The following is a 24,996-nucleotide window of genomic DNA, read 5'->3' on the forward strand; positions in this document are numbered from 1 at the left end:
CAAATCATGTCAGTAGTTTTAACAGCCAATTTTTTTCATTTAAAATATGAAAAGCATTCAATGACGCAAGTGATTCTTTTAATATACTATGACGTTTTTAATTGTTTTGATATAATAATAATTCGTACGGAGGATGATAAGTGGTTTTAGATGGCATCAAAAGCGGTAAAAAATTTTAATTCGAACAGAAGCAATGATTGTTTAAAAAAGACACCGAATTAATTTCTACTTTGATATATATGATTTAAAAAAAATCCATATTTCGTAAAGTGAAATCAAGTTTCCAAAAGTTGCTTCAAATGCTATCTTAAATTTAACATTCTAATATATTGCAGAATGTAATACATTACTTTAGAAATGAATATTGGATTAATATTGTAATTAATTGTTATGGATTAGAAAAACTCGATATCAAATGTAAAATTCATATTAATAAAAAATGATGTAATTGTTAGCATCTAACTGTAGAGATTAAAAAAATTAAGTTATTAATCATATACTCTTGATTATAATAAAATGATATTGGCAAAATATGAAATCTTAAGCAATGCAACATAGCTCTTGAAGAGGGTATACTCGTTCAAAATATTTATATATAGAACATGTATGTTTCAGTAAGGATTTCGATTTTTTTAGTTCGTCTTATCAGTGCAACTTAGTTCTGAAAGAAATAAAATACTGTTCTAATGATAAAAATTATAATGTATCCATCGTCAGAGAAAACTATACGTATTTTGAACCGCTCTGCCAGTGGTCGACGTTGAACCTAGTTGCTCTGCAATGTTATGTAGTTGTTCCAGTCTTTCCAAGGACTCAGTACGTGTTCTTATAGAACCTCCATATGTGTGTACCTAATTTAATTATAAAAAATTATTTTATATATTCTTATAAACGCTCGTGGACAAATTCTTAAATTTTCTGGTTATCGTTAAAGGTAATATAACAAAAATGCAAATTAATATGTAAATTTATAATATAAAAGTCAATTGATCGTAATTTACCAGAAGCTTTAAGAATACACCATCGTATGAAAAAGCGAGCTTTTTTGCCCCACTGTCATTTCCTTTTAAGCCAACAAATGTTGTTATTAGAATAATTACATTCCAATAATATATAACTTTTACTTTTCTCGGATAGAAACATTAGCGCGCTATAAGATACTTAAATCTGAAGAAATTTCCAAAAATTAATTATAATTTTATATATTAGGATTAGTTTCTTTAATCGAGACTAATAATTATTAAATATATATATATAATAAAATTTATATATGCAATTTTTTAAATCGAATTTTGGTAGAGCCATTATACTTATGAGATGAATGGAAAGAGAGCGCATCACTTTATCTAGTTATCTACTCACTGTCTGTAAATCAGACTTCAGACTGTGGGTGTTGGCCACTCGCGCTCATTCAAGAGGAGTTAGACTTCCACTGCTGACTCTTACTTCTCTGGGCTCTGGAGCTACCGGAGGTCTTCTTTCTTGCGACTGTTGCATTACGCCTATCATATGGTGATGCGCCGTTCGATAAGCAGGATTAGCCACCACGAATTCTGTTAGAGTAACATCTGCAGTTCCACCAGATTCAAGAGGTATGGCATTTTGACGAAAATGTTCTAACATATCGTATATCGCCGGAAAACAAAGATGTTGGACACGACAATGGCCTTGATCGTTCAATGTCATGCGTAAATGCTAAAATAATAAATATAAAGGAATCTATAGAAATGTGCGATGAATGAATTTTCTTTAATTTGTTTAAGATTGCAACAAACGACATATTATTTATTTATAGTCTTTAATAGATCACCTTCGCTCTTCCCTGAAAGTTAAATGTTAATACAAATTCTCCTTTTCGTGTTTCACTTTGGCGAACAAGAAAAACACCGTGGCCATTAGCAGAACTGTGCAAAACAAGCTGTGCTGCATCTGAACGTGGCAGTGTACCATGAAACCAAGGATACTCTCGTAAGCTACTCGATAAATCTAGCTCACCATCATTTGCAGCTACTAAAAAGAAACAAAAAATTAATTGAGATTTTATACCATTAAAATATAATCGATTATTAAACATGCATATTATTTCTCACATTGTTCAATTTCTTGCTGCGACGAGCATAATTCCAAATTACTGCTACTTTGCATACGTAATCTTGGAGGCAATTCCGGTGGATTGGATAATGCTTCCTCTGTAGTTGGCTCGTGAGATGTTATTCGGGAACCTTTACTTGCCGAATTGGCCCTCAGTCTATCGCCTTCGCTACTAATTCCAATAGTAGAAGCATGTCCTAAGGAATCTGCTATTGAATCTCGTGTACCAGAGACAGGCGTGGTAGAATTTTGCTGTACAGTACGCATGCAGTATTTAATAGTAGCCAGCCAAGATCTCATATCATTAGAATCATGAGCTTCTATTACAAATTCCATATTTTGTGTTTTCAAAACAAATGTGTTTTCATGATCTGGCATTTCAAGTGCTGTGGTTTCTCTGGCTTCAGTTATTGCGGAACAAAAAACGCCGCTGCGCGGTTTGACTGCTTTGGGAGGAGAATAAAATTCTAGCATATAACCTCCGATTGCTTTTATCAATGCTAATCTAGATTTCTCCCATTTTTGAGTTCCATCTATGTATTCCCCCATCAAAGAATTAACAATACCCTCCTTTCTACATTCAACAACAATTTTAGAAAGTTTAGTTTTCGAATGTTTATCTCTACGGTGTTCACTATGAGACAATTCTACTTCGTCGCTCTGTTGTTTGTGAAAGAAACTCTTTCCTTTTTTAAGTCCTTTAAACGACAATCTGCGAAAGAAAGGTTTGTGAACTGGCTTAGGTGATACCGTTTCACCATCGTGTTCAGAGTAATCGCTAAATTCTTCATGCGACGAAGCACGAATCGGAGCATTGTTATTTTGAGATATGGCATTTGGATCTCTTTCAGTGAATGCTGTTTGTCGAACATCATATGCAGTTAGTGATCTAAAAAATAAAAGAAATACATTCAATGATGTATCGAATCAAAATCTTGTCGTAAATGTATCTTAATTATTTCTATACTATATCTATTCTCTTAAAGATATCAGAAGAAAATATATTTAATGTTTGTAAATGTAAGCTTTGGAAAGGAGAAGAAAAAAGTTAATGTTAATTGAAAAATATTGAACTTGACAGACCTAACAGTACGACGCAAGTATTCGCTCTCAAAGTGTTCGCAGAAACTATCGACAAACTTTCTGAGAAAATCACGATGAGATAAAGTTGATCTTGCACTTTCAGGTAGATTTAGGCTGACATAAGTGCAGAAAGCCTTGGCAAAGTCAGAGGCCGAGGCACGGGCGTGTCTTTCACAAAATTCAATCCAACCGTTGGCGGAATCTGGCGACAGTAGAACCGCCGACGCGGAAGCTGTAGCCGTCGTCGTTGTCGTTGTTGTTGTCGTTGTCGTTGTTGCTGTCGTTGTCGTCGCCGTTGTCGTTGTCGTCGTCGTCGTTGTCGTTGCCGTTGCTGTTGCCGTTGCCGTTGCCGTCGTCGTCGTCGTCGTCCCCGTCGTCGTCGTCGATATCGCTACAGTCGTTCCAGTATAAACACTCATTACCGGCGTTTACACTACCAAGCGCGAAACACACACAAGGAGGCGATTATTATTGCCCTTGTTTTTTTTTTTATTACAACTCGTTAAAAAACAACAGCTTCACTGCGCAGTACCTCCTAACAAGACTCCCCTTTTTACGAATCGAAGAAATGTGTATTACCAGAGACAGTACACTTGCGCGTACACAACACGCATACATATCTATAGAAACTCTAATAGGAACGATGCGCAACCAAAGGGAAATGATTAAGCGCACATGGACCTTTACCATTTATTTTTCACCCTTCCTTTTTTTAAAAACAAATATCCAATTATTTCATTTCATTCATTTCAATTTCATTTCAATTTCATTTCAAACTTTAATTTTCGATTTTTTTATTGGAAAAAACGCCGCACAAAAATGTTTTCTATTTTCATCAAATATTTTTATCGATCCTTTAATCCTTGTTCCTTATATCGATATAAAACCGGCCATATATAAACCGATCACATTTACTTTCCAACTCATTTCTCTTCTCAAGATAGAATTATAAATGATTTCAATCTCGACAGATAAAGGTCAAACATTTTCAACCTTAATAACTTTGCGATCTGCATTTTCTTTATTGCCTTTAAATTTCCAATCATCCTTTGACGATATTACTCTCTACTTCTGTTTTCATGTAATCGTATTTTCGATGAAAATATCTGCCCTCGTTGCAATTAATCTATCGAGTTCTTAATACTAGCGCACTCTATTTGCCGGCACATATTGTTTAGTATTCAAAAATTGGCATAGAACCTCAATAGCTGAAAAAAATTAATAAGTGCATTTAATTACTAGCTATTTGCTAATTTAAAATCCATAATTGCTAACTTTATTAATTAATTATTTAATTAGTTATTAATAATTGAAAATACAACAACTTTTTTCTCATTTCTAAGTAAAGCAATGAAGTTTTCTAGTGTTTTTTGTTTTCAATAAACTGCTCACCTTTTGTTTGTCCGGCTCCTCAACTTTATTTTATTAAATATTTGTTATTTATCGTTAATTAGTTGAAAATAATTATTACACTTTGAATAATTATAAAATGGCGACGTCATGAGTAGGAGATATGTTTTACGCATGCGCAACCACAAATTCAAGGCGCAAGCGCACTTTGAAAAAAATGAAAGTAAAGATGGTATATATATATATACCTGCAGGAGGTATATTTAAAGTTGATTTCCAAGGTAACAACCTATAGGCTAATGAAAAGAAATAAAAATTATAATTTACAAAATATTTACCTTTTGTTTATACATTATGAACGATTAACCTATTTCTTTTTAGAAGGAGAGAAAGCTGGAGCTGTTATCGGAAGAGGAATGGAGGGAAGAAAGAAGCAAGAGGAAGAATGTGCATTTCCTTCCAGGAGGGAGAAAGGACCTCTCGAAAGAGAGGATATATTGGAAGAGGTGGCAAAAAGATCCGGACAAGAGGTCAAAAGGCAAACGGTTACAAAACACGTCAGCAAGGGGCTGATAGTATTATATAAATATCTTGTACTGTGTGCAAAAAAAGAATTGTTTTTAATAGTTTTTTAAATAGTTAGGATAAACTAATAAGAAAGATATAATAATATTCTATCAGTTCGTTATAAAGTGTTTAATTTATTTGGATGTCAGGCGTAAGAAATGACAACAGAATCTTTGTTATTAAAACGTAAGAGTTATCGTGAACGTTTTCTTTTTTAATCGAAAAGTCCAAAACCCATGTCATCATCTTCTGAATCTGATTCCTCTTTCTTTTCTTCTTTCTTGTCAACAGTAGGAGCTTCAGCAACAGCAGCTGGTGCAGCAACAGTAGTGGTAACAGCTGCAAACTTGCTAGGATCCTGAAAACAATCATATTATATTAAATAATTGTTTTTATGTATAAAAAAAAACATTCATTTTTACAGAAAGAATGATCAGACAGCGAGTTCATGCTAATTGTAAACAATGAATTTGACATGCCAGTGGGTTCAGCTATTTCTAGCTCTGACATGGGACTCAAACTCTTTAGACGCGTATTGTTTTCATCATGTGTATAAAATAATCTCAATAGAAACTCTAAATTATAATTCGATTAAAATTTATATACCTTGATGTACTCTTTGATCGTCATCGCTTCAGCGAATTCAACGTCAGTAGCAGCAGCAACAGCCAACAAGTTTTTGAAACCATTAACAATGCTGTGCGGTGCACTAGCAACAGTTGGATAGCAAATCGCTAAACAAACAGCTGCTAAGTTTGCAACACCAGCTAAGAATTTCTCGCGAAGATCTTCGGGTTTGATATCCAAAATTTCAGGTGCAAAAATAGTACCAGAATCATATACTTGTTCGACAAGCAACCCATACGAGAATGGAGAAATATTTAACATATTCAAAAGAGTTGCTTCTGATGCGCCTACTTTATCACCTGGTTTTAAGATATGTACATCATTCTAAAATATAAAATGAAAAATATTAGTCTTCGAAGTTTAACGGATGGTTCATTAATCTTCCATGAATATACACTTACGATAATTTCAATTGTACCCTTCGAAATTTTGGTCGGTATACTTAAAGCTTGGAAGAAAGAAGTTTTTTCTGGACCAAGACCGGTGTTTTGTGCTGGAATGATAACGCTCAAAGGTGCTATAGCACCTGCCCTGGCCGGTGCTCGTACTTTGTTCTCCAAAAGTTTGTCTCTGACTTCGATCAAGTCGCCACGAGTGAAAACAAATCCAACATTACCCCTAATGTGCGGTAATAATTTTTCCAATGCTGCATTTCTTTCGATGTGACCACGAATAGCCTTACGCATCATAGTATTTTTTCCCATAAGTACCACTGCGTTGCCACGCAGAGACATACGAATCTGTTGCATTTGCTTGGACCCGACATTGTCTGCTCCAACGATGAAACATTTTGGAAAGTCATCGAGAAGTTGCTAAGAAAGGAAAAAAAAAAGTTTTTAAATGATTGTTCTTCATGCAAAAATAGAGTTTAGAAAGATTTATATTAAAGAAGGGTAACACAAAATAAAATAATATTTCTAAAAATGTATATGCACACGTACTACGAGTTTGGTGAAGTAATTGGACTTCCAGGTTGCTTTGTCCTCCCTACCCATCTTAACGTGTAAGTAGGGACACCTTACGGAAATTTAAGGACTGCAACGAAATTGTATATTCGAGAATTATATTTCATTTTCAAATAAATTAGAGTCAATTAAAAAAAAAAAAAGAAATTGTTATAATTATATGTATATATATTAAGTTTTCTTAATGGTCGCCATGTGGCCGACGTAACTGTTCCTTAACCTATACATCTGTTTTTAACATACTGAGAAAATATTTACAATTTTTCTTTCACATTTTTAATTATTAAATATTAAAATAATATTAAGAGTTTTTATCTATTCGAATGCACAAACTTTTAACGCAATTATATCTCGAAATATCGATTACAAAGTATTTTTAATAGTCGCCAACGTGACCATTGATTGTACAAACTTTTGAACATATCTTTTAATAGTATATTTATAATCTTTCACATTTTTTTAATTGTTAGATATTAATAGAAGATTACCAGGTTCGTGATCCGAATTTAAACTATACGTAATAAAAAATGTTTATGTGAAAATATAAGAAATATACAAAAAAAGAATAAGGAGTAGAACTCACCTCAGCAACGAAAATTATGTAGTGGAAAGAAAACGGAAACTGTTTTAAAAAGTATAGTTTTTATTCGTCGTTGATTAAAAAAGATGATAGATCGGGTAGCTATGAGGTGACATTTATCGTTTCCGGTATTTTGTGCCACCTATTGGTTGATAATTATATTATATGAGTGAATTACAAATGTTATTTTTTTGTCTCTTATACGTTTTTAATCGTTCGATAGTTTAGATAAGAACAACACAGTATGTTTCAAAAATTAATTCTTACTAAGAGACGAGATTCCAAAATGTTTTTAGACATAAAAAGAAATAAAAATTATAATTTACAATATATTTATCTATTGTTTATACATTATGAACGATTAACCTATTTCTTTTCACTATCCTACACACGGAGCTTAGATAGCTCCATATTATCTAAGCTCCGTAATCCTACAGGTTGTTACTTTGGAAATCAATTTTAAATATACCTCCTGCAGGTATACCAACTTTACTTTCATTTTTTTCAAAGTGCGCTTGCGCCTTGAATTTGTGGTTGCGCATGCGTAAAACATATCTCCTACTCATGACGTCGCCATTTTATAATTATTCAAAGTGTAATAATTATTTTCAACTAATTAACGATAAATAATAAATATTTAATAAAATAAAGTTGAGGAGCCGGACAAACAAAAAGTGTGCAGTTTATTGAAAACAAAAAATACCAGAAAACTTCATTGCTTTGCTTAGAAATGAGAAAAAAGTTTTTGTATTTTGAATTATCAATAACTAATTAAATAATTAATTAATAAAGTTAGCAGTTATGGATTTTAAATTAGCAAATAGCTAGAAATTAAATGCACTTATTAATTTTTTTCAGCTATTGAGGTTTTATACCAACTTTTTAATGCTATTGTACTGCTCTTTGACAGTATTGTACCATCATATTTCCTGTCGGTAATGTAATATTTAATTATCGACTGAGTAATTAGCCCGAATTCCAGAGGGCAGTTTCAGTAGAGCGACCCTTCTGTCATCTATTGGAATATATTATTATTATTAATCTGATTGTGGTTGATTTAATAGCATTCTTGGTTACAAAAATTAAATTCTATATGTTTAGTAATTAGAGAAAAGTTTTTTGTTAATTAATAATAAATAATTAATACAAGGAGATTTGTGGGATATGTTTAAAAGTAATATCTTTATTATTTTGCAGTGAAAAAAGAAATATAACATGGCATTGCGTACTTACGGAGATAAACCTATAAGTTTTCAAGTAGAGGAAAATGGAGAATATTATTGTATTGGCTCCGAAGTGGGCAATTATTTGCGACTCTTTCGTGGGTCGTTGTATAAACGTTATCCTGGTATGTTCAGAAGGTCTATAACCAATGACGAACGTAAAAAATTAGTTGAACTTGGATTAAGCCAGCACGTACTTGCATCAAGTGTATCACTTTTAAGAGCCAGCGAAGTAGAAGATATTATTGAAGGTAATGATGATAAGTATAAAGCTGTATCAGTACATTCTACTGAACCACCTGCGCCTAGAGAAGGAAAATCTAAAAAGTCAATGGCATGGGTTCCAAGTTTGCCCAACAGTTCGCATTTAGATGCAGTACCACAGGCTACACCTATCAATCGAAATAGGGTTCACAATAAAAAAGTCAGAACATTTCCATTATGGTAAATAATAATTCTAGAAATTGAAGATTAAGACATTTAATAATATAGAAGTTATATTTGTTTTATCTGTTATAGTTTCGACGATACAGATCCGTCTGCTAATTTAGAAAATGCAGCGCAACAAGAAATGTTGGTTCCCATACGCTTGGACATGGAAATAGAAGGTCAAAAATTGAGGGATACTTTTACTTGGAATAAAAATGGTACATATGACTTTACTTAAATATTAGATTAATTAAGTGGTAAATCTTTGAAGTTATAAATATTTATATTATTGTTTTTTTATAGAAAGTCTTATAACACCGGAACAATTTGCAGAGGTATTATGCGACGATTTAGATTTGAATCCATTAACTTTTGTTCCTGCGATAGCTCAAGCTATAAGACAACAAATAGAAGCCTTCCCGCAAGAAACTATTTTGGAAGAACAATGCGATCAAAGAGTAATCATTAAATTGAACATACATGTCGGTAATACATCCTTAGTAGACCAAGTAGAATGGGACATGTCAGAGAAAGAAAATAATCCTGAAAAGTTTGCTATGAAATTATGCGCCGAATTAGGACTCGGTGGAGAATTTGTTACGGCTATTGCCTACAGGTAATTTTATTATATGCATTATTTTGATCTATTTTATTTTACATTACTATATTTACATTATTTCTTTTTCAGCGTTCGTGGTCAATTGTCATGGCACCAAAGAACGTATGCATTTTCTGAAGCACCGTTACCAACAGTAGAAGTACCATTTAGACCTCCGTCCGAAGCCGATCAGTGGGCTCCATTTTTAGAAACTTTAACCGACGCGGAAATGGAGAAGAAAATAAGAGATCAAGATAGAAATACTCGGTAAAATATTTCAATATTAAGCAACAGGTATCTCTGATTCAGAGAATTATTTTTTATTTATGTTTCAGGCGTATGCGGAGATTAGCAAATACCACACCTGGATGGTAAATAACAAGGACCATTATTATTTGAGATAAGGAACAATGTTTATTTCATATATTTGTTTACTTAGAACCGAAGATTAAACTCCAACTTCTTAATTCTCATTAACAAAAAAAAAGAAAAAAAATTACAAAAGAAATCAAATAAAATGAAAAAGAATTAAAAGACAAAAATACAGATTGTAGTAAAAAAATGTGTCGATGTTAAGCGAAGACATTTATATAAAACTTTTTATCGAGTTACTTTTTTCCTCTTTTTTTTTTTTTTTAAATAATTTTCAAAATATTATTATAATTTTTCTAAAAAAACGAACACAAAGTGATATTTTATTTAACAATTAATTATATATCTCGTCGTCTGTGAACTTAATATTAAATAAAAGTGAATAGATCGTTTGTAAATACAAATCATTCTGATCCACACAAATTATGGAATTTATTTTAATGAGAAAACTGTGTCACGTTCTTTTGCAAATAAGAGACATTAAATAAGATAAGAGACTTATAAAATAAAAAAAGAATTTTATATTATATCTCTATGAATTACTTTTTTATAAAAGCTAATCATAAACGATAAAACGTCGATTAAATATACGAATAAAATGCGTTGAATTAAACAAAAATTTAATAAATTCCAAGGTCTTACAATGAAATGTGATATACGTATGGAAGGAAAAAAGATACTTCGTCAAATTTCTTTAAGAAATATTGAAAGTCATTGGTAATAGAAAAGAAAAGAAAAAAAAAGAAAAGATATTAAAAAAGAAATAAAATGAAAAAAATTAGAAGAAAATAATGTTTTATTTTTCACCTAATCGTTTCTATCAAATATCGGACTTTAACGAGGTCGCGCGTAGCGAAGAACCGGAAAAAAAAGCCGATCCAAAAAAGTCGTACGACGACGAAAAATAAGAAGAAGGGGAATCGTGAAGTTTATTTGCTGGCACCATTGAGGGACACACATGACTTGATCGGATCATTTTGGTTTCGACGTCTTCGCTGGAAGAAAGGATTAATTGTGTTATTGTTATCGTCATCGTCATCGCGATTGCTATGGATCCAGTTTGGTTAAGGCATCAATTTATACAAGAACCGTCATTAATATCATCATACAATAATAAAAATCCATTCCCAAGAAGACCATGGCTTCAGAATGGTTCGGTTGTGGCTGCTGCCGGTGCTACTAATATTGGTCTCAAAGGAATCATTGCTGGTACACAGTGGTCTATTTTTTTCTGATTATTTAATCATCTCATAAAGATAGATAGACCATAATTCTCATTTTACTTTCCCTTATCTTATCAAATTGATAGAAAAACATTGACTTCTGACATTTGTCAAAGGTTTACATTTTTATTATTTCTATCAAGTGGGGTTCGATCATATTATATGCATATATGTATTTAAATATATTTCTATGCACGCATTACCGCATAATTTCAGCGCGTGTGTGTGTGCATTTCGGTCATTGAATGAGCCAATAAAAGAGAGAGAAACATAATGTGTTAGTGGTGCTTACTCTATGGTGTGATAGTTCAAAGGTCGAAATCACACTAATCTAACCTTCAATAAGAAAGAATATATTTAATATCTTATTAATATATTTACTATAATATATTTTATATGATTTCCATTTATTTATACTTACATATTATCTTGTATTAATTAAGTAAATAGATTAAAAAATTACTTCAAAAGAAATATATTTTATGTTTATTCTTGGCAGGTGGTATTACCGGAGGTATAGAAATTTGTATTACATATCCAACTGAATACGTAAAGACTCAACTACAATTGGATGGTAAAAGCGGAACTGGCAAAGAATATACAGGAATATGGGATTGTGTAACAAAAACTGTAAAAGCGCGTGGATTCTTTGGACTGTACAGAGGCCTATCCGTTCTCCTTTACGGCTCTATACCAAAGTCTGCAGTACGTTTTGGTGCTTTCGAGTCAGTTAAAAAAAGATTAGTCGACGCGGATGGAAATCTCAACGCTCAGAGAAAACTTTTGGCAGGACTTTGCGCTGGCGTATGCGAAGCTATTTTTGTAGTGACTCCTATGGAAACGGTCAAAGTTAAATTCATTAACGATCAGAGATCGCCCAATCCTAAGTTTAAGGGATTTTTTCACGGCGTTAGTTTGATAGTCAAAGAAAATGGTAAGCATTTCTACGATTTTTTTACAGTTTTTCTTTATGTAACAAAAACATTTATTTTATGATATAAATATTATTTGAACATTTTTTATTACCATAAGTTTCTTCTTTTCATTAGCGTTGAAAAATTCTGCCACAAATTTATTGCACAAAGTTCAAGTATAATGAATTATACATTATTACGTTATATCTATAGATATTTATGAGTGAGTCTTTGTTTCTTAAGAAATGCAAATGTTATTTACATATTTTTATTTTTATTCTACTAATACGTCATTTTGTAATTGGTTTAAATAAGAATTTACAAAATTATAAAATACGTAAAAGTATCTTGTAAATGAATGATAAGAATGGTATATGCAGAATTAGTCCTTGAACCGTATTAACTTGACTGATGAAAAGGAAAGATAATACCATTTGTAAACTGAAGTTTACAAGATTGAGATAGTAAGAGACATGTTTTTCTCCTTCTTTATACATATTAATAATTGACTACATGTGTGTGTGTGTGTGTATTCAATCCCTTACAAATTTTCATTTAAAATATCAATTAATATACTTCATATATCTTTAAATTACTATCATGAATGTGTTTTAATTAACAAGAATAGATAAATCAATTATATTTCATTATTTAATATCGTTATTTTGTTTAACAGGATTCAAAGGAGTATACCAAGGTGTTATGCCTACTATTTTAAAACAAGGCTCTAATCAAGCAATACGATTTTTTGTAATGGAAACATTAAAAGACTGGTACAGAGGTGGCGACAATAATAAAAATGTTCCTAAGGTCGTTGTTGGTGCGTTCGGTGCGTGTGCTGGAGCAGCTTCAGTTTTCGGGAACACCCCTATTGATGTTGTAAAAACTAGAATGCAGGTGCGTAACAATTCTTTCCTTGTTTTTTTTTTATTTAACAACTTTCAGTATAATAATTGAACTTTTATTTTAGGGTTTGGAGGCATCGAAATATAAAAGCAGTATAGACTGCGTTATCCAACTATGGAAGAAAGAAGGTCCATTTGCCTTTTATAAAGGCACTATTCCAAGATTAAGTAGAGTATGTTTAGATGTTGCTATAACATTCATGATTTACGATTCATTTATGGATCTGTTTAAGAAAATATGGCCATGAGAAAACTTATATGTATTTATAGAACTTTTATTTTACTATATTATTGTAAATGATATATCATGTGAACATTAGGACATTCCTTTATGAGAGTACGTTTGCATAATATGTTTGTATGATAATGACTGGAATATTATTTCCTTATAATAAGTTTATTATCATTCAAAGATATTAAATTGGTTAATATACATGTTGTTTTATTTGGTTTTATGTTGGTTAATATACTTGTTAAATTGGTAAATATACATATTACGTCGATCATTTGGTGTACAGTGGTTGATCGGTTGACAAACATAATCGGTTATCTGAATTGTTCGTTAACCCATCATCGAAAAAGAAAAAATTACAGTTTTACAAATAGTGTTGGTTTTTCTTGCACTTATTTTGTAAAATGTTCATTAACCGATCACCCACTGTATTTTATTAAAGAATTGCTTGCACAAAACACATTTTTATATATGTATAGAGACATATGTTAAGCACAAAGTTTTATTAATTTAAATGAGGTATATATATATATACACATGTATACATTTTGCAATATTAGATATATCGACACACACGTGTGTTCTGAGAGAATTATATACACTGATAATAATTTAAATAATACATAAACATTCCATGATATTAATGTACATGCATACACGTATGCATGAGAGTAATGTATGAAAAAAATAATCGCAAACGATATCTGTGCCAGAAAAGAAAAAATTATATGTACCTATGTTTAAATAATAATAGTAATATAATTTTATATAAATATATGTGCACAGTTTTATACTTGAAAAAAGAAAACATTATTCAAGATGTATTAAAAACAAATAATGTACATATAAATATAATTTAAAATCAAAAAATTGGAAAAAAAGAAAACTATAAGGCTTAAATAATATAAAAGAGACTACAAGTTTGCGTAGACGATGCAAATGTATTTAGTAATAATAAAACTTCAGGTATTTACATACATTCCAAATCATTTTAATTGTATTATATTGCATACAATTATTAATTACAGTGATATTGCCATATTGCATACAAATAATATACTTTTTATCGAATATTTGTAATTTCATACGCCACATGAGATATCTATGTTATCATTTTCTGTTATATAAAAAGATTATTTAAAATATTTTATATTAACATTTCTAAATAAATATGTGCGTGTGTGTGTGTGTGCTTGCAAAAAAAGAAAAAACGTTTTGTGTTTATTTTTATATTATTTATTTAAGTCATACTTGCAAATTGTTGAAATTTAAATAATTAAGAATCACAAGGAAGATTATTAAAGAAGGTATAAAAGAAAAACAACAAAAGGGAAGGAAAGAAATAAGAAAGGAATTGGATGTGTTTAATGATTATATATTTAAAGATGCATGTCCTGTGTAAGATTCCAATTTTCTACGCGCTCTTACAGGTGGGGCCTTGTGTATATCTTACATTCATATATACACAGGCAGAGACACATAGATTAGTAAAGTGTGAGTAAGGTGTACGCATGTAAAAGTAAAGAAGAGGGGCCCAAGGGAGAAACCCCCCACATTCCAAGATGGCTGTGCCTAAGGAATGCAGTGGGTGCCCCCCTAAGACGCCTTTCTCCCTCCTTTTTTATTAATCGGATCAATTTATCGAGTCTAGAGAAAAGAAGACTTCAGGTGCCTAGACCAAATAGTGAAATATAAATACGGGACTAGGATTAAACCTAATTTGAAATAATAAATAACATTATTGAGATTCTAAGTTTAATGTAAAAAGAGAAAAGAAAGAAAAGTTGGGAGAAAGACTAGAAAAGGCCTTACGTATGTATTAAAGCCCGAAGCCTTATCTAATGGAGCTCGTTTGCGGCAGATAATGCCCATGCAGGAGGATGTTCCCGGCTCGTCTTAAGCAATGTCTCATAGGGATATCTCTGAGGTAATCATCTTATTTTTTTTCTATTATTACATTTTTTCTACAACTAATATTTTACACCTTAGTTTCATTCTATTTTCGTCAGATCTTTATTTCATATTTAACAAATTTGACTATTTAATTAAAAAATAATAAATATTAGAGATATAGTATTTGTAATTATTTATATTTCAGTAATGTATACTTTACTAACTTATTTTAATACATTTCAGGTGGAGCCCGAAGGTACGTCGGCCTTGGCCGCTGGATCCAGATCATTATTCCTAGAGACTGTACGGCGTAGCAATGCAGCATGCCAAAATGGAGATTATGCACTTGCTGCTACTTTATACACCGAAGCCTTGGCGTTGGATCCACTCAGTCATGTATTATATTCCAACAGATCAGCCGCACGATTAAAAATGGGTTTATTTGCTCTTGCCCTTCAGGATGCCGTAAGAGCCACAGAACTTAGTCCACAATGGCCAAAGGTATGCGTATATTCATTCATTCATTCATTCATTTATTTATTTATTTATTTATTTATTTTTTATTACAAAATAGAATCAATAATATTTGTATTATTAATTTTTCAGGCATATTATCGTCAAGGTGTTGCTTTACAATGTTTGGGCAGACACGGAGAAGCCCTTGTAGCATTCAGTACCGGATTAGCTCACGATCCTTCCAATTGTCAATTATTGTCTGGTTTGGTAGAAGCTTCCTTGAAATCTCCTTTAAGACCAACGTTAGAACCAACATTTCAACAATTGCGAGCAATGAAATTAGATGAATCCTCTTTCGTTGTAATATCTGTCGTCGGTCAGGAACTTCTTGGCGCTGGACAATACAAAGCAGCTGCTGGCGTGTTAGAAGCTGCACTCACAATTGGTTCATGCAGTTTAAAATTAAGAGGTTCCGTTTTTTCTGCCCTATCTAGCGCATATTGGGCATTAAATTCTTTGGACAAAGCAATCAATTATATGCAACAAGATTTGGGTATGTGTGATAATGAAAAAAAGTTTAAAGGTATTTAAGGTTAAGGAATTATTTGGCATTTGATAAATATTATTTTCAGGCGTTGCCAGATCTTTGGGGGATACGCAAGGTGAATGCAGGGCACATGGAAATTTAGGATCGGCTTATTTTAGTAAAGGCAGTTATAAGGAAGCTTTAACAGCACATCGATACCAATTAGTTTTGGCCATGAAATGTAAAGATACTCAAGCAGCGGCATCTGCCTTAACAAGTCTAGGCCACGTTTATACAGCCATCGGTGACCTTCCAAATGCACTAGCTTCTCATAAACAATGCGTCCAATTAGTCAAACAAATGGGTGATCGTCTTCAAGAAGCTCGTGAAATTGGCAACGTCGGAGCAGTTTATCTAGCTATGGGAGAATTTGAAAGCGCCGTAGACTGTCATACGCAACATTTACGAATAGCAAGACGCTTGGGAGATCGCGTGGAAGAGGCAAAGGCATTCAGTAACTTGGGATCGTCGCATCACTATTGCAGAAATTTTAGTCAAGCAATGGCTTATCACGAAAGTGTATTGAGAATAGCTCAGGAACTTGGGGATAGGGCAATAGAAACAAGAGCTTATGCAGGACTGGGTCATGCTGCAAGATGTGCAGGTGAAATAATTTTCCGAACGAAAAATAATGAGGAAAGCAATGGAGAAGTGAACTTTATTATGTAATCTCTTTCAAATGTATTCTAATGTAGGCGACCTTGCTCAAGCCAAGCTTTGGCATCAGAGACAACTCGATGTCGCGCTAGCAACAAAAGACAAAGTAGCAGAAGGTCGGGCATGCAGCAATCTAGGAATAGTTTATCAATTACTTGGTGAGCATGATGCTGCGCTTAAGTTACACCAAGCGCATTTGGGTATTGCCCGAGCTTTGGGTGACAGAGCTGGTATGGGCAGGGCCTATGGAAATATTGGGAATGCTTACAATGCTTTGGGATATTATGAACAGGCTATTAAGTATCATAAGCAAGAGTTGACCATAAGTAAAGAGGTAATATTTTCAAATGTATCTACTTCAAATCGATTTTCAAACGTATTTTCTTTTTAATGACAAAGTCTATATTAACGTAATCCATTACAATTTTTCCTAGGTCAATGATCGTAGTTCGGAAGCAAGCACGCACGGAAATTTAGCAGTAGCGTATCAGGCCGTACAAGGCCACGAGGCTGCTCTGAGACATTACAGAGCACATTTGGCGATAGCTCGCGAATTGAAGGATACAGCTGGCGAAGCGTGCGCGCTTCTTAATCTTGCCAATTGTTTATCGTCGCGAGGAAGATTCGAAGAGGCAGTTCCATATTACGAACATTATCTTATGTTGTCTCAGGAATTACACGATGTTGAAGGGGAAGCTAAAGCATGCCATTTTTTAGGATATGCCCATTATTGTTTAGGGAATCATAGAGAAGCGGTCAGATATTACGATCAAGATTTGGCATTAGCCAAAGATTTGCAAGATAAATCTGGAATGGGAAGAGCGTATTGTAATTTAGGATTAGCCCATTTAGCTTTAGAAAATTTGGATACTGCCTTGGAGTGTCAGAAATATTATCTTGGTAAGAACAAACTATTGTATTATATTTTAAGATCATTTCACCATGCTATATTATAGGATAAACTGAATATTTGTCTACTTAAATGTAGCCATAGCCCATATGACCAAGCACTTGGCCGGTAAATTTCGGGCTTTGGGAAATATCGGGGATTGTCTTTTGCGCCTCGGTGAAGCAGAAGAAGCCATTAAAATGCATCAACGTCAATTAAACTTAGCGCGACAAGCCGCTGATCGTAGTTTAGAAGCAGCCGCTTATGGAGCTTTAGGAATTGCTCATAGAGCGACCAAAAATCTTGATAAAGCTCTTGGATTTCATACGCAAGAACTTACATTAAGACAAGAAGCTGGCGATTTACGAGGAGAATGTAGAGCTCATGGTAATTTAGGTGCCGTTCATATGGCGTTAGGTCAATACACCCATGCTGTTAAATGTTATCAAGAACAATTAGAAAGAGCTAAAGAATTGGCTGATTCGGGCGTTGAAGCACAAGCATTAGGTAGGTATAATTATAAATAAGGTTTAACTACTTGACAAGGGTTTAATTATTTGATCTAACATTTATTTTTTCCATTGATACAGGAAATCTGGGAATAGCTAGGCTTAATATGGCACATTACGAAGATGCAATTGGATATTTTGAACAACAATTAGCAACTTTGGAACCATTGACAACGGGTACATCTTTACTTGACAAAGCTAGAGCATTAGGAAATTTAGGAGATTGTTACGAAGCCTTGGGAGATCCAGAAGAAGCCGTTAAATGTCATGAACAACAATTGGCCGCGTCTATAAAATTAAAAAGCATAAGAGATCAAGAAAGAGCATATAGAGGTTTAGGAAGAGCTCGCGAGGCATCGGGAAATTTACAAGAAGCGTTAGTTTGTTTTGAAAAGAGATTAGTAACCGCGCACGAAGTTGATAGTCCAGAAGCAAGAGGGGCAGCTTACGGCGATTTAGGTTTGTGTAATAATATAATCATATAAATAATATTTTTTTTTTATCTGATAAAATCCTCGTTGTCTACGTTTATATTCTTAAATCGATGATTTATTTTGACAGGAAGAGTACACGCAGCATTAGGAAATCACGAACAAGCTGTTAGTTGTTTGTCGCATCAACTCGCTCTTGCCAGAGGTCTTGGCGATAAAGCTGCCGAAGCTGAAGCTGCTAGTGGATTAGGTGCTGTTCATTTATTAATGGATGACCCTAATTCGGCATTAAGACATCATCAGTTAGAGCTTTCCATTGCCGAGGGTTTAAATGCTGCTGGATTACAAGCCAGGGCTTGTGCGAATTTGGCTATGACTCAGGAAGCGCTCGGCCAATACGAGGAAGCTATAAGATTACAAGAACAATCATTGAGTTTAGCAGCTGCTGCTGGAGATCAATTGGCCCGAGCAGCAGCATTTTCCAGCTTAGGAAGATTACATCATTTATGCGGCGACTTGTCAAGGGCTTTAAGCTATTTGCAATCAGGATTATCTTTATCCGAAGGTTTAGGAAGGAGAGAAGAAGCAGCTAGATTAAAATATAGACTCGGCCTCGTCCATTGGGAAGCTGGAGAAACAGCAACTTCCGTAGAACATTTGGAAAAAGCTGCTAATCTTTTGGAATCATTAGACGGATCATCCTCTTCCTTGATTTGCGGACAACCTAGCAAAAGCGAGTTATTAACCGAAACTTATAGAATGTTACAAAAAGTATTGATTAGTTTAAATAGAGCTGAGGAAGCGTTAAATTGGGCCGAGAGATCCAGACGATCTAAAAGCAATTCTTTGGATGATACGGCTCATTATTCGGAGATCATAGACAGGCAAAGAGGAATGATATTGTATTACAGGTAAAAAAAATCAATGAAAATTAATATTACCAACGTAAAAAATACAACAAAAAAATAAGATAAATTTAAATGAAAAATTTCAGTGAAGTGGGCAATCAGTTGCACGCATGGTGTTTAGCTCCAGGCCGAGGACTTTTAAGGTTTCATTCGACAACATTGGACGACGGTGTGACATTGGAACAAAAAGTGTTGCAAGCTCGCGAAGCACTCTTAGACGAATCCAATGAATTCGCAGAAGAGTCGACAAAAATACCAACGAGAGGACATCATCTAAATGCGAGTTCTTATAGTTTAAGCAGTCTATTCAGCGTTGGCTCGGTTAGTTCGCGAGCTGGAAGTGCACGTTGGGGACGAGGAATCAAAGGACCCACTTGGCAATCGCCGTTACCCATTCAGTTGCTTTATGATTTACTCTTGGCACCGTTCGAAGATTTATTGCCTCCTGTTAGAAAGGAACTCATTATGGTGGTCGAAAAGTCTTTATATTTGGCACCATTTCCAGCTTTACAATCTAATCCAGGAGAAGATTATTTGTGCGAAAGATTTTCTTTATTGGTCGTGCCATCGCTCGCAGCTCTTAAAAAAAGATCTAAGACACCTATGCCCGAGGGTGGTGCTACCGTAGCTGCTCTAGTTGCAGGAAATCCTACACTTCCAGAGGACGTTAGAGAGGAATACGGATGGCCAGAAAGTGCGGCTTCTACCGAAACAGAGTCTGAAATCGTTGCTGAACTTTTAGAAGCGCGTGCTCTTATAGGTGAGTACATCGTATGAAAAATTTGTTAAAATTTACGCGTATAATCTAAGAACATTTTTATATTTAAATGTCGTTGATATTTTTAGGAATGGAAGCTACAAGATCAGCAATTTTAAGATCTCTACCTGATGCGGAATGCGTACATTTAACTGTACCGGTATTTTGGAATTCTACAAGTTTAGCGCTTACTTCAGATCAATGCGAAGAAGGATCGGAAAAACCAGCATACTTGTTGAGCTCTTCGGATATTTTAAAATTACGAATATCTGCTAGATTAGTGGTAATATCCAGTGGACATTGTTGGAACGGTAACGAAAATACGACACCTTCGTCAAATGGAATACAGAATCTGACAAAAGCGTTATTGAATGCCGGAGCACAATGTGTACTAATAGGCATGTGGGCAGTTCCCCCTACAGCTGGCAGCATTTTATTGCGCGCATTTTATAGTGCCATGTTACAAGGTGCCAGAGCGTCGAGAGCTTTAGCCGAAGCGATGCAAACTGTACAACATACGCGACATTTCGCTCACCCAGCTAATTGGGCAGGGTGGTTGCTCATCGGAGGAGATACAAGATTATCAAATAAGGTTGCTCTTATGGGCCAAGCCCTAGCTGAATTATTACGGGGAGGACCTGAGCAGAGTCGAGACGCTTTACGCGTAACACTTCATTTGGTAGAAAAATCATTGCAAAGAATACATTGCGGTCAAAAGAATGCCATGTATACGACGCAACGTAGTATCGAGAATAAAGTCGGAACGGCTGCTGGTTGGCGAGAACTTTTAATGTCCGTTGGATTCAGATTTGAACCAGCTGGAAATGGTATACCATCTTCTGTATTTTTCCCACAAAGTGATCCCGAAGAAAGATTAACGAGATGTAGTGCTAGCTTACAAGCTCTTCTAGGATTAGGACCATCCTCGTTACACGCGCTAGCTAGGCTTTTACAGGTAAATGTATAAAGAATTGTTTAATTCATTATTCATTTAAAATAATTATTCTCTTTAATATACATCATTTTGTAATAATTGCATCGTGCAACTTTTAGGCCCCAGAAGCGGCAGAAGATGTTATCGCTGCTATGAGAAGAGCTAGTTGTGCTACCGAAGGACAAGAAATTTCTTTACCCGTACAAGTTTGGAGAGCACCCGGATCTCACGAATTGTTTGCAAGTTTAGGATTCGATCTTATGGAAGTTGGCCAATCTGAAGTTACATTAAGAACAGGAAAACAAGCTTCGCGTAGAGCTGTACAATTCGCTTTGCAAGCACTTCTTGCTTTATTTGGTAAATCATTCTTATATTGATTTGTATACTGATCGATATTTAACGTTACAAATCTAACGAAATTTTCTTTATATTAGATACACAAGAGGCTCCAAAGAGTCTTAGCATAGATTCTAGCAGTTCAATGGAAAGCTTAGCATCGGTTGCACATACTGAAAAAAATGTTATAGAGCGGCCTAGATTAGGAGGAGCGTTTGCGAGTTACGTACGACATCGTGGAGAACCAGATGGAAAAACTATGGAACCACCAAATATTCCAATTACAATATCTCGTCAGCAATGTCAAAGTGGCGGAGGTATATTATTAATAACTTTTTAAATAATATTTCAAATTATTCTCTCTTACATTACGTTTTTCAACTAATTTCACGTACTTAATTACACAGGTGAATCTGATGTGGCTTTTACACCTAGTCCTCCAGTGGCACTTAATTTGAATCATCAAACGCGTATAAGAAATTTATATCCCGATCAAAATGTAAGGCCGGGATCAAGTTCAAGTAGTTCGGTTACCGATTGGGATAACGGCCATGCTACTGTTTTAAGACGACAACCGCTGCCACCTTTACCAACGACCGTATTAGAAAGATTGAGCGTTAGAACGGAAGTTGGATCCAACGCTCCCCGGAAACCACGACATCCTACATCCAACGAAGATATTTGTTCTCAAACGGACTCGACGCAAGCGACAGAAACGCATCCGCAAAACTTAAGAAATATAGCTACATCTTTAACGAGTTTAACACGCGAATTAACACCTACTATTTCCGAAGTATACCACGAACGAAACTTGGGATTAGGTCTGGCTCCATCTTTGTCTAAATTGTTGGAAGAAGTTAGTTCTGTGCCTGAAAGAGAAGAAATTCAAACTTCTAGGACGAATAATAATCACAGTCAAACGCAAAATTGGATACAAAATGATACGGAATTATGTCGGAGGGACGAAGCTGATGGTAGATCGATTGCCGAATCGCAATGCAGTGCCACCAGTTCTAACAAAATTCATAGAAAGGCACCACCACCTCCAGTATAACTTATATATTTTTTTTCAGTATATATTTTTTGTTTATTTATATATTATATTTATATATATGAGTACTATGTGAGAGAGAGTAATCCTGGATAATAGTACTGGGTACCAAAGAATGGAACATATTAATTATAATCAGAGATACATTATCAAGTTTTTATTAAATTAATATCAAAAAAGGTTGAAGAAAAATCCAAAATAAGCATATCGATTAGATATACCTGATTTTTGTTTTGGTAGTTGCATGCAAACAAGAAAAAGGAAAAAAAGAACATAACAACAATGTACTATATTATCTTTAAGAATATATAAAGATACAAAGTTACTACTAAGATTCGTTAATATAATTAACATGCAATACTTTTCGTTTTATTCTAAAAACAATTTATTCTTTTTAGAGGAATATTCTTTTGATTATTCTTCATTAATCGCGTTTCATACTTAAATATGCAGTATTGTATTTCCCAGTAATTTATAGTTTATGCGTATGTATTTTTAATTTTGTTTTTTTGAATTAAAACTTTTTCACTCGATCGAGTGCATCTTCTTTGTGAAATTTATTTAGATCAACGATTGTGTATTTTCAGCCAAAAGGTTGAGAGCTACTTCATGCTTTACAATTACTTTTCAGTATTTAAAGTAAATAAATTTTGTTATAGAAATTTATTTAGAATATTTACGATCGAACCTTCCAAAGGTAGAAGAAAAATATATAGGTATTAAAGCAAATTCATTATAATAATAAAAAGGAACCTTCCTTTTTTTTATTTTATTTCTTTTCCTTATAAGAATTTTAATAAAGTTTTAAATGCCCAGTTACTAAGTCAATTGATTTCGCTGGCCCAGGGCCCACCGCGCATACAGTTTTAGTTCCTGGAGCTATTTGCGTGAGTCCCGCATCTTGTATTACATTTGTTATTAAACCAACTTCTCTTGATGCTTTTGCTACTGCTCTTAGTTCATCCTCATTATTCACCTAAGCATTATTTTTTTTTCATTAATCATCTTTTTATAATTATTGCATTAAAAATAAAGCACACAATGTGTTTATTTATATGTTTTCGGTTAGCTAATTAGATTATATTATTGTGACATGTATTCATGCCGAAAGAGAAAATATAATAAAGGGAAAATATTGTTATGTTATATTATATTATATTTTACTATACGCTCATATATGTATATTATCTTAAAGTATATCATCTGATGATAAAAGCTATATTATTTTCTTATTTTAGAGAATTAAAAGATATATTATACGAGTCATATTAACAAAATAGACATGTATTGTTATACAAACGTTAGAGAATTATTCTGTTATTTCTTTTTGTATGAATCATTAACCGTTTCAGTCCCAAACCCCAAGTAAGATTACGCTTTTCAAACTACATGTTTGATCCATCGAACCACTATGCTTGACCATTACGAACAACCAACAATACACTATAAGATTCTCCCAAAATCTGGGATTCAAACGGTTAAAATTCCAGTTAAATAGTAGAATTATAAAACAATACCTTAACAGCAATTTTCACTTGACCGCAATTTTCCCAAGCTCTTAGAACAAGAGGATATTTTATACAATTTTTATACGCTGCTACAGCTGCATGTGCGCATTGAGCAGCAACCTTTCCTTTGCCCATTTTTAAATCACTCCTTACAACTAATACTAATTTACAATCTTGATTAACAGTAAACCCCGGATATGGCTGAACAATAAAACAATTTGATATCATTAGATAGCTTCAAAATTTAATGAATAAATAATTCAATAATATACTTACATTTATATAATCATTTTTCGACGCAGGTTTGTTAATCCATGATATTTGACGTATTACAAGTTTATAGAGACAATAACTAGTAATAACACAAATAGCAAGGCCATATTTGGAATCTATACCATTATAAAGGTATGATTTTAAAATATCCATTCTTGTATAAAATACTGTAAAAAGATTAAAACCAAAAAAAACATTAGTGCAATAGCTTCTTACTTTTTGTTGGAAAAATATTACATTTTTTTATACCCGTAAAATATTGTATCAAAAATCTGTCTTCTATCTTATTATCGTTTCAATATATTTCTGGATATATATTATTTGAAGGTTGACTTTTAAAACATATTTAACAAATCATCTAATCTAAGAACAAAATAACTATTTATGTTACAAGAGTGTGAAATGGCAGTTACAGTGTGTATTTTATTTCCTGAATGAGCCGACAAGTTGTTAATAACTTTTAGAATTCGCCTCTGGTTCTTTTGTAATAATACAATAAATGATAAAATTAATTTACATTATTTTCATACACATATGCATAATAATATTTTATTTAAATCATAACAATTATTATTAAAATCGACTATTATAATCACGTGTATTCGAGACGCTAAGAGAATCATGTATGTACAACATAATATATATACAT

The 24,996-nt window shown here is 33.4% G+C and overlaps 6 protein-coding genes and 1 long non-coding RNA gene across 11 annotated transcripts; 3 read left to right on the forward strand and 4 right to left on the reverse strand.

The window, feature by feature from the left end:
- Positions 1-555: 555 nt before the first annotated feature.
- On the reverse strand, positions 556-3,913 carry LOC122515875 (SH2B adapter protein 1-like). Of its 3 annotated transcripts, XR_006303420.1 has the most exons (6): positions 3,175-3,913; positions 2,091-2,980; positions 1,811-2,010; positions 1,363-1,695; positions 1,002-1,063; positions 685-851 (listed from the first exon to the last, which is right to left on the reverse strand). XR_006303420.1 is itself a non-coding variant. In XM_043633368.1 (5 exons), exons 1-5 carry the CDS (start codon positions 3,591-3,593, stop codon positions 714-716), a joined length of 1,896 nt encoding a protein of 631 aa, XP_043489303.1. In that variant the 5' UTR covers positions 3,594-3,913; the 3' UTR covers positions 556-713. The 3 variants fall into 3 exon arrangements, 2 of the variants coding, with proteins under 2 accessions (XP_043489303.1, XP_043489305.1); XM_043633368.1 differs by lacking the exon at positions 1,002-1,063 and having other exon boundaries at positions 556-851; positions 1,447-1,695; XM_043633370.1 differs by lacking the exon at positions 1,002-1,063.
- Positions 3,914-4,198: 285 nt separating this feature from the next.
- Positions 4,199-4,735, reverse strand: LOC122515878. Its single transcript, XR_006303421.1, has 2 exons — positions 4,567-4,735; positions 4,199-4,382 (listed from the first exon to the last, which is right to left on the reverse strand). It is a non-coding gene; the product is annotated as an uncharacterized LOC122515878 (long non-coding RNA).
- Positions 4,736-5,205: 470 nt separating this feature from the next.
- Positions 5,206-7,656, reverse strand: LOC122515877 (60S acidic ribosomal protein P0-like). Its single transcript, XM_043633371.1, has 5 exons — positions 7,267-7,656; positions 6,660-6,753; positions 6,120-6,530; positions 5,698-6,042; positions 5,206-5,449 (listed from the first exon to the last, which is right to left on the reverse strand). The coding sequence occupies exons 2-5, from the start codon at positions 6,711-6,713 to the stop codon at positions 5,306-5,308; spliced, it is 954 nt and encodes a 317-aa protein (XP_043489306.1). The 5' UTR covers positions 6,714-6,753; positions 7,267-7,656; the 3' UTR covers positions 5,206-5,305.
- Positions 7,657-8,345: 689 nt separating this feature from the next.
- On the forward strand, positions 8,346-10,031 carry LOC122515879 (SWI/SNF-related matrix-associated actin-dependent regulator of chromatin subfamily B member 1). The gene is made up of 6 exons (XM_043633372.1): positions 8,346-8,363; positions 8,461-8,930; positions 9,006-9,133; positions 9,219-9,531; positions 9,604-9,780; positions 9,849-10,031. The coding sequence occupies exons 2-6, from the start codon at positions 8,479-8,481 to the stop codon at positions 9,886-9,888; spliced, it is 1,110 nt and encodes a 369-aa protein (XP_043489307.1). The 5' UTR covers positions 8,346-8,363; positions 8,461-8,478; the 3' UTR covers positions 9,889-10,031.
- A 791-nt stretch (positions 10,032-10,822) lies between these two features.
- Positions 10,823-13,508, forward strand: LOC122515758 (putative tricarboxylate transport protein, mitochondrial). The gene is made up of 4 exons (XM_043633186.1): positions 10,823-11,094; positions 11,608-12,042; positions 12,699-12,919; positions 12,993-13,508. The coding sequence occupies exons 1-4, from the start codon at positions 10,935-10,937 to the stop codon at positions 13,173-13,175; spliced, it is 999 nt and encodes a 332-aa protein (XP_043489121.1). The 5' UTR covers positions 10,823-10,934; the 3' UTR covers positions 13,176-13,508.
- An 864-nt stretch (positions 13,509-14,372) lies between these two features.
- On the forward strand, positions 14,373-23,099 carry LOC122515759 (tetratricopeptide repeat protein 28). Of its 2 annotated transcripts, XM_043633188.1 has the most exons (15): positions 14,373-14,653; positions 15,021-15,086; positions 15,296-15,553; positions 15,659-16,061; positions 16,141-16,698; positions 16,790-17,085; positions 17,186-17,651; positions 17,740-18,147; positions 18,231-18,608; positions 18,711-19,491; positions 19,575-20,248; positions 20,335-21,200; positions 21,299-21,536; positions 21,614-21,832; positions 21,923-23,099. In XM_043633188.1, exons 2-15 carry the CDS (start codon positions 15,063-15,065, stop codon positions 22,567-22,569), a joined length of 6,216 nt encoding a protein of 2,071 aa, XP_043489123.1. In that variant the 5' UTR covers positions 14,373-14,653; positions 15,021-15,062; the 3' UTR covers positions 22,570-23,099. The 2 variants fall into 2 exon arrangements, with proteins under 2 accessions (XP_043489123.1, XP_043489122.1); XM_043633187.1 differs by having other exon boundaries at positions 14,373-15,086.
- Positions 23,100-23,320: 221 nt separating this feature from the next.
- On the reverse strand, positions 23,321-24,985 carry LOC122515762 (peptidyl-tRNA hydrolase 2, mitochondrial-like). 2 transcript variants are annotated; one of them, XM_043633191.1, is made up of 4 exons: positions 24,761-24,985; positions 24,351-24,514; positions 24,084-24,275; positions 23,321-23,542 (listed from the first exon to the last, which is right to left on the reverse strand). In XM_043633191.1, exons 2-4 carry the CDS (start codon positions 24,498-24,500, stop codon positions 23,360-23,362), a joined length of 525 nt encoding a protein of 174 aa, XP_043489126.1. In that variant the 5' UTR covers positions 24,501-24,514; positions 24,761-24,985; the 3' UTR covers positions 23,321-23,359. The 2 variants fall into 2 exon arrangements, with proteins under 2 accessions (XP_043489126.1, XP_043489125.1); XM_043633190.1 differs by having other exon boundaries at positions 24,597-24,985.
- Between the last annotated feature and the right edge of the window lie 11 nt (positions 24,986-24,996).

Source organism: Polistes fuscatus, unplaced genomic scaffold (genome assembly GCF_010416935.1).
Source record: "Polistes fuscatus isolate 324 unplaced genomic scaffold, CU_Pfus_HIC Scaffold19, whole genome shotgun sequence".
Classification (NCBI taxonomy): Eukaryota; Metazoa; Arthropoda; class Insecta; order Hymenoptera; family Vespidae; genus Polistes; species Polistes fuscatus.